The sequence below is a fragment of the Symphodus melops genome (assembly GCF_947650265.1).
Source record: "Symphodus melops genome assembly, chromosome: 18".
Taxonomy (NCBI): Eukaryota; Metazoa; Chordata; class Actinopteri; order Labriformes; family Labridae; genus Symphodus; species Symphodus melops.
The window spans coordinates 20,622,813-20,630,748 of NC_136708.1; the positions used below are offsets into that span (position 1 = coordinate 20,622,813).

The window sequence follows — 7,936 nt, forward strand, 5'->3', positions numbered from 1 at the left end:
CCAAATGTCAGCAACCTCAGACAGAAACATCTGTCCAGAGCGACTCTTTGTGTTAGACTGACCACACAAACAGCATGTACAGATGAGAGAGGCAGTGTAGTTTAACACCCGACGTGTCAGAACCAGTACCGGGTCCTTCAGTACCAAACTCCTCCAACCATCTCTGTGCCTCCAACCGTAAACCTTTGAGCCACTTACTTTCCGACCTTCAGATACAGTGAACATCTGTCTGCCATCTTGGAATGAAAAACACAAAACACATTTAAATGTTGAACTTCTTTTAAGAGGAAAACGTTTCTTACAGTGAATTAGATTCAGGCTGAAGCTACGATACAGAAAAGAGAGCAAACCAGTCATTTAAAGTTTCTTTTTTTTTAGTTGTTTTTAAGGTCTCAGTGCATTTGAAAAAGGGCCTTCCTTGTTTTTGGACATGACATTATACTTCATGTACAGGTTTATTAATTACACTGCGGCTATATAAAACAAAACTCTTACATTACCACAAAATTAGACACATTATCATATGTCATATACTTTAGTCTTCCAGTTTTTTGAATGCTTTTCTTTGCAACAAATGCACAGCAACAAATAAGCAGTGAGCTGTATTACACAAAACATCACTCATGTACAAAATGCAGACGACAGGAGACAGATAGAGAGAACAAACATCTGCCACAGACGAACCTCAGACAGCAGACACGAGCGCCGTCAGACTAAGTTACCCAAATGTAGAACACGTGTGACGAAAACGTAAAACCAGATTTCCTCTAGACAGCGGCATGTGGACTGAGACAAGATGTGCGGAGAAGTAGGATTAAAAAAAAAACTTGCAAAGTGACCACCTACGACTTTTGACTATGGATTTCACGTGTTGTTACGGTCTAAAGTTCAGGGAGGCGTGTGTTAGTCTGTTAACGTTTCTTGAGGTTGTGGGTCCGCCACTTGCAGATCTGTTCCTCCTCCTCCTCCTCCTTCTTCTTCCTCTTGTCCCATCGGTGTCGGATCTGTGGTTTGGTCCTCGGCGGAGAGCTCAGAAGATGGTGCTCCAGCGTTTAGGGGGTGGGCGGGACTTGGAGTCTCCCTGGAGCGAAGAAAGAAGACAATAAATATACTGTATTGACATATTTTCTTTATCCCCAGTGATCGCTTACATTTATTTGGGAGTGAATTCGGAGTCGTTTTCAGTGCTTGGAGTTCATGAGAGATTTGATTGTCAAATGTAGGTTTCAAAAACGTCGAACACAGTGAAAACAAATCTTCAGAATTACAGGTAGATGTTTTTTGTTTTGTTTTTTTTTCTCAGAAAATCATCAATGAACGAGTGGATGTAAGATTTAGATTTATATATCACAACTCTAATAAATGAAAATGTCACTCTTAAAGTTCCCATGAATTCAGGACTAAAGGCCGGTTTTGAGTATTTGGCCAAATAATGAACAAAAAAGTCCTTTTAAACTTTCTTCAGTTTGTTGTTGAATGGAAAATGTTTTTTTAAAATAACCTGATGACTCATCCTGCACTCGAAGGGCGTGTACTAATTTTCCATCTGATGAAAGTTTTTCCCCCCCAAGACAACACAACACCCATGATTCATAGCTATAGCTGTTAAGGGTCATTACGTCTTCTTTGAAGTGATCTCAAACTCAGGGTCGATAGGAATAATGTTGTTGGTTCTTTACTGTTTGCAGAATAAACAAAAAATGTATTGGTTCTTGAAAGATAAGAAACTACAATGATGCTAGTTTGTAAAGATCTGGAGGGAAACAGACAGATTCGATGAACCACTAGCTACTATTAGACAACAGCATTTAGCATCTAGAGAAAGTGAAGACTGTCCCTTAAAGTCCTTCTGATCTAGAGGATCAAACATGAGTCTTCAAGACCTTAAACAAGTCGGGTTGCCTTTAGGATTTGACTCCGAAGACTGAAAATCTACGCAGACACTTCCTAGCTAACGGTATAATTAGCCGAGGGTTTAATGCTAACTGATGTCGTTGTCTGATGCTAGCTAGTGAGTTTTCCAATATCTAGTTATGCTTTTGAATATGGCTCCATTGTATCCCCAGAGTTTTTCTTTCTTTTTAGTTGCTTATCATTCAAGAAACGATAAAATGATTACGTTAAAAACAGCTAGCCAACATGATCCTTTTAGCACCCGGCTCGCTGTTTCATGGGAACTTTAAGCTAGTTAGTGATTACGATGACACGTGGCTGTGAAAGCGTGAGGATGGATGAAAAATATTCCAACTGAAGATGGTAGAACGGTTATACTTGTGTTGTTTTCACTACTCACTGATCTCTGAGGAGAGCATCACTGTTGCATTTGGGCAAACAGACAGGAAACAGTGTTTATGAGGCCTATAGTCGAACAAGTAGAAAGGAAAAACTTTTTTTCAGTTCAACAAGGAGGCAAACGTGTGTCAAGCTCACCAGGTTGAAGAGTCTGGAGAGTGTGCTTTGGTCTTTGCGTCTTCTGACCGGCGACTTTGCGCTTTCGGTGCGCGGGGACGAGGCCTAGAACAAAATGCTCCATGAGCTCACATGGAGACCAGTTTGCTGCTTTGTCACTGTATAACCTTTAACCAGAGGTTTAATTCATTTTACATCGAGGGGTTTGTCTTTACGAGACACGATTAACCTCAAAGTGGGATCACTTTTATAAAAAAGGCCAAATGTGAAACAATTAGTTACACCTCTCTCCACTCCTTATAAATAATTCAAACGTTTGATAAATAATGCTTAATTTCCTCTTAGAGCCCAAACTTTAGCACTCTGCAGACTTATTAACATATGCCTTGTTTACAATCACTCTGGGCGCTGAGATTGACCTTTTGTGCTTGGATCTATGAGTTTAATTAGGTTTTAAAGTGCTTTTCTTTTCAAGCAGGATTTCCCTTGTGGATCCTAAATGTGGGCTGATGTCAGGTATTTGTGAGAACACAATTTTAAGAAGTTATAACACAAGCTAAAAGGGCGATAAGGTGATAATATTGCTTCAGTAAATAACCAGAGAGCTGAGGGGAAATACTTCAAACAGCAGCTGTGTGATGCAGACATTTTTTTAACAGAATAAGATGCCGAGACGAGGAGAAGGACATTGACTTGTGACAGGATCGGACACAGATGACAGCAACCTTCTCAAGGGAGAGAAAAGAGGATGACAAGGACGAGGGAGGGTGAAGTGACACAGGTAGAGTATCATCACTTTCAGTTCTCACTCATACAGCTGTCCACAGTCACCAGACAGATGAGAAAGGACACAAAGGAGGTGGGAAGCCAAAAACAGATGGATCGGTGAGTCATCTCTGGCACAGAGGGGATGAAGGTGTTACAGAGAAAGAGTGAAGTGGAAGAGAGGAGGAGGGTGATGCAGGTCACGAGGTCCTAAGAGAAAATGTTTACCGGTTGTGGTTCATAAATAGTCGAGCTGTTTCAAAGTCATCCAGAAGCAGTGAGTCGCTCTGGATTGAAGCAAAGAAGGGAGGAGATTGAAATAAAACCATAAAATTAACCAAATATTCGTAGTTTTCAACAATTAATATGTTTATATCGCCCACTAAATCAACCAGGGATTGAAAGGAAAATAATTTCTGAGCTTCAGGGACTGAATGTAAATGCTGGTGAAATTGGCTCCCCGTTCATTATGTGTCTGATCCACATGCTGTGGTATGAAAGATGCTTCTCTTCAAGGAAAAAATAAAAGCAGTGAAGTACAAGGTGAGAAAGAGAAAGAGGCAGCGTGACGGTTAGGAAACAGGCGGGCTGCTGAAGATAAAGGACACGTCGCAGAGCAGCTTGCTGCAGACAGGAATGGGATCGCTGCACACACACACACACACACACACAGAGTGGGGATGCAGTCAGCACTGTTGCTTTTGTTTGCTTTCATGTGACGTACCAAGCCCAAGACGTCTCTCCACTGGACATGAAAAAGAAACAGACATTGAAGTGATGAGATGGGGGGGAAAGTGCAGATGGCATCAGCGACCCTCAATTCATCTGAGAATCAGTCAAGTGTCACATGGGTGATGTCGCGATAAAGGGCCAGAGAGGTGGGAATATTTTTTGTTGTGTTGTTATTCGTGTATACAAACGGACAGCTTGACTCTGCCTCCTTGTTCCGTTGGACAGGATGAAGCCAGAATAATGCAGAGTGATGGACGCTGACATATTGCGTATTTGCAATTAGAGTCTGGACAGTAACAGCCGCTGGTGCTAACAAAAACACAAACTAAGCTGACCGATTAAAGAGAAAATATCCCTCAGTTCAGTGCAGTCCACAGCGGAACAGATTCTTAAGCCGGTTTGAAGGAGACACTCCCGGTTTTAGAAATTCAATGACTCCTGCATGTGTTGGTTTTTAGTGTTTTCTTTTAATATTTTTGCTGCAAAGAGTAACATAAAAAAAAAAAACCCCGCTCCCATCATTCCCCGCCAGCCTCGACGTCATCTTATGTTGTTGTTTTGATTAAGCGCCTCATGCCGGCGGATTTTGCACACTGTGCATTTCCGAGGAGCGAGTGTAACGTAACGTGTCGACATTTGTGGCACCTGCAACGTTATTTACCAGATAATCAGAATACAGGAGGAACATTCAGAGGGAAAATTATATCATCAAGTAATTTAGACTTTTCATAGCTTTGAGAAAACCAACACAGGAGACTGTACTGATCAGACGGATGTTTTATCGATAAGTTGAATTTGTGTTTTGGGTGGCTGAAGGGGCGTAAAAGTGCAATATGTCAGCGCCTGTCATTGGTTGTTTTTTTGTTTTAATTTTGTTAAAAGAAAGGAGATTGAGACTCGTCGTCCAGATTTATATACAGTCAATGTCTAATATGGACAGTAAGCATGCTAACCCTGCAGTGTCCAAACCTAAAAGTAAAAATCTAAAACTGTTTATGTGAATCTTCAAAATATTTAGTTAGTGTATATTTTTATTTATTTCCCTTTGACAGTATGAGTGTGGGAGTGGAGTTGTGTGTTGTTGTCACAACATCTTCTGTGTCTGTGATTCTTCATTGGATCAGGACACGGTCATTCAATCCCAAATATACTGGCTCAAATCTTTCCACGGTAACCGAAGCGGATGTGCATCAAAGACTAAAGACCATCGATAAGTAAATGCGGGTGTTGAATTTTAATTCTGAGAAACATGGTGGAGAAATCCGGAGAAGTTTTACAGGAGGTAATCGGGAAGGCGTTTTGAATTCAAATCATTTCATCCTCACTCTGCGTCTACACATCAGGAGCAGTCAATAAAAAAACAAATTGTGAGAAAATGAGACTCACCCTGGATTTAGGACGAGGAGAGGAAACCTGAGAAACACCAAGCGACAAACAACAACAACAACAAACAGAGTGACTGATTGCAGGAGGAAAATAAGACATTTCTGAAATCAACAAACGAGTGAGCAGCTGATTCAAACTTCCCCGTAGTTCTTTTTAAAAATTAATCAGTATGTAAATGAAGGAGCCACGCAGCTTTGTAATCAGAGAGAGAGAGCTTATGTGTTCGATATGTTGCCGCACTATGCTGCCAAAAGTTAGCAAACACTGTAATCAACAGTCATAGTGTGTAAAGTGGAGGAAATTGGTTTGTTACTTGTGCATCTCAGGGCAGGATAATACATTTGTTGAGCTCAAAAACAGTCTAAATACATTTGAATAAGATTTAAGATGTGAGCAACAAAAAGGGTGCATGATTAGAGGTATGAAATGTGCACATGATTTAAGGTGTTACAGTGTACATCACGACGCTGGTTCGTTGAACTCACAATGCTCCTGAAGAAGTGCACCACGGCGTTTTCATTGGTGCGGCGGCGAGACGAGGATTGCTGGGGAGAAGATGCCAGGTGACCCCGGAAAGACCCCTGAGAGGATGAACAGAGGATAAAAGAGTGAGTTTTCTATCGTACGGTGAACAACGAAATCCAGCACCGCTACTGTGAGATTCATCTGGGTTAATATCATCTTAATCTGCATGACACTTTATCAGCATAGGAAAATCTCAACGTGTAGTTTATGCCGAACAAATTATCTGGAAGTTAGCTGAGAGAGAGAGAGAGAGAGAGAGAAGGTCCAGGATGAAAACCTGCGTACTATCTCAGTTAAAGGAAATTAAAGTTCTTAAAAAGGAAAGCTTGTGATGAGGAGTCAAAACCAATTTTCAGAGACGTATTCGGTGGAGCTGACACACATTATTTAGTGTGATGATTCATCCTGCTGCCTGTCAAAAAACAAGCATGCTTGAGTCTGATTTTCCTGCACGTGCATTTTTTTTTTTTTAGACCGCTTCAAAAAAAAGTGCCATGGAAATATAAAGATTTTTATTTTTGCTAGTTTTCTGTCATCATGATACAGAAGTGTAAAAAAAAAAGAGCCTGAAGGAAAAAAGAAATATTGTCTTATTTTTCTTAATTTGATTTACTTTATTAATCCCCAAAGGGTGAATTGTGTTTGGCGCTCTACATGCGTCTCACACACACTTCAGACTCATCTGTCAAGAAACACACAAAACCTGAATGAGATCAGACGTGTTTGTGCGGCTCGCACTCAGAAGAAAACGCGCTTAGATGAAAGGGAGTCCGTGTGTATGAAAGCAGCTCGGGCTCCTGGGGGCCCCTCCCATCAGAGCCTGCTCCGAATATGGAACTTGAAAGAGATTTTTCCGGAGGTTTTCTATCCGCGCCGGAGACGAAGAGCGTCTATCATTAAGGCTCACTGCCATTCAGTCCAAAACTAAAGATGTTCAGCATAAGATTTTGAAAACTGAACTTAGAAGGAAAATGTTCGCTTGGAGAGCTGAAGCATGCCTGCTCTTTAAAAAAGATCAGCTGCTAATTCTGTGAGAAACACTCAGTCCTGATACTCATAATATATGTTGGTATTTTGGAACAGTAATGGAGGCGTTTCTCCATGCTCTTATGTCTTTAGCTGTTTTTTAGTATCTGGACAAATAATAACTAAGGAGTCCCTTTTAACCTCGACCCAAAAAATAAAAGAAATAAAAAGCCTCAAAATGAATCTAAAAAAATTAAATGAAGGAGAGGAAAAGGTTGCCAAAAGCAAAAGAAATTCTATCCAGGAAAAAGACATCATGATCACATGAGGCGAGGATGAATTTTGCTATCAAAAACAACTGGCCAAGACTTTGATCAGGATGAAGGAATATAAAGAGACTCAGCGATCTCCTGGAACGTGTCGCTCATCTCTTAAAGTTTAATCTGAACAATTTAACAGAATCAGAAATTTACCACTTCAATTCAAGGAATGCATCGCCAATATTGGTGACATGCATTTTGTGTTGATGTCATCTGATCGGTTGAAAACGTTCTCCGAGCTGTTCAACTTAATCAAGGCTCGTTAAAGCGACCGAGTCGAAAAGCTACAAAATATCTTTTGCAGATGCGCGATTACAGGACAGGTCGATCAAGTCGTTGGTGGGGAGACTGAGGTCTCACGGACTAAAACTAGAATTCAAAGATTTTTTTCCGATCACACAAAGTACAACACATCAAGGTTTTTTAGTTAAACGGCGGAAACAAGATCAATTTGGATCGTTTCCCTGACTTTCCTGAAGTTTTAAGAGGCATTACGATCTGTGTTGTGTCCTTTAAAAAAAAAAAAGGTAAAGATTTGATGCTCACCTTGCTCCTTTTCTTTTTGTCTCCTCCAAAGAACTTGCTAATCTGATCCATGAGACCAGGAGCTTTCTTTTTCCTCCCGAGCCCGAAAGTGCTCTGCCCTGAGGTGCCTGCTGTGGCCATGCTAGTAGTTGCCGATGTTGGGTGGAGTTGACCTTTTCTAACTACTTTGTAGTCCTCCCTCGAGTCAGTCCCAGTCCACAGAGCCTACACTAGGACCCGCTTCTCCTTCTCCAGCGCTTCTGACTGACGCACAGGGGCCGACTTTGAAGGTGTTGCACCCTCGGTCC

General features: G+C 41.1%; 1 protein-coding gene across 7 annotated transcripts; it reads right to left on the minus strand.

Annotated features, from left to right (window-relative positions):
- mbpa (myelin basic protein a) lies at positions 1-7,936 on the minus strand. 7 transcript variants are annotated; one of them, XR_013781140.1, is made up of 7 exons: positions 7,650-7,935; positions 5,778-5,873; positions 5,293-5,319; positions 3,899-3,919; positions 2,431-2,514; positions 2,294-2,358; positions 1-1,081 (listed from the first exon to the last, which is right to left on the minus strand). XR_013781140.1 is itself a non-coding variant. In XM_079367392.1 (7 exons), the coding sequence occupies exons 1-6, from the start codon at positions 7,767-7,769 to the stop codon at positions 2,312-2,314; spliced, it is 351 nt and encodes a 116-aa protein (XP_079223518.1). In that variant the 5' UTR covers positions 7,770-7,934; the 3' UTR covers positions 1-1,081; positions 2,294-2,311. The 7 variants fall into 7 exon arrangements, 6 of the variants coding, with proteins under 6 accessions (XP_079223518.1, XP_079223516.1, XP_079223520.1 ...); XM_079367392.1 differs by having other exon boundaries at positions 2,294-2,314; positions 7,650-7,934; XM_079367390.1 differs by lacking the exon at positions 2,294-2,358 and having other exon boundaries at positions 7,650-7,936.

Excerpts from the sequence above, each read along its gene's own strand:
- mbpa (XM_079367390.1), bottom strand. The coding sequence starts at position 7,769 with ATGGCCACAGCAGGCACCTCAGGGCAGAGCACTTTCGGGCTCGGGAGG. Across the intron at positions 5,874-7,649 it reads ACAAAAAGAAAAGGAGCAAG|GGGTCTTTCCGGGGTCACCT; the intron begins GTGAGCATCAAA and ends TCATCCTCTCAG. Across the intron at positions 2,515-3,898 it reads GGAGAGACGTCTTGGGCTTG|GCCTCGTCCCCGCGCACCGA; the intron begins GTACGTCACATG and ends ATTTTGTTCTAG.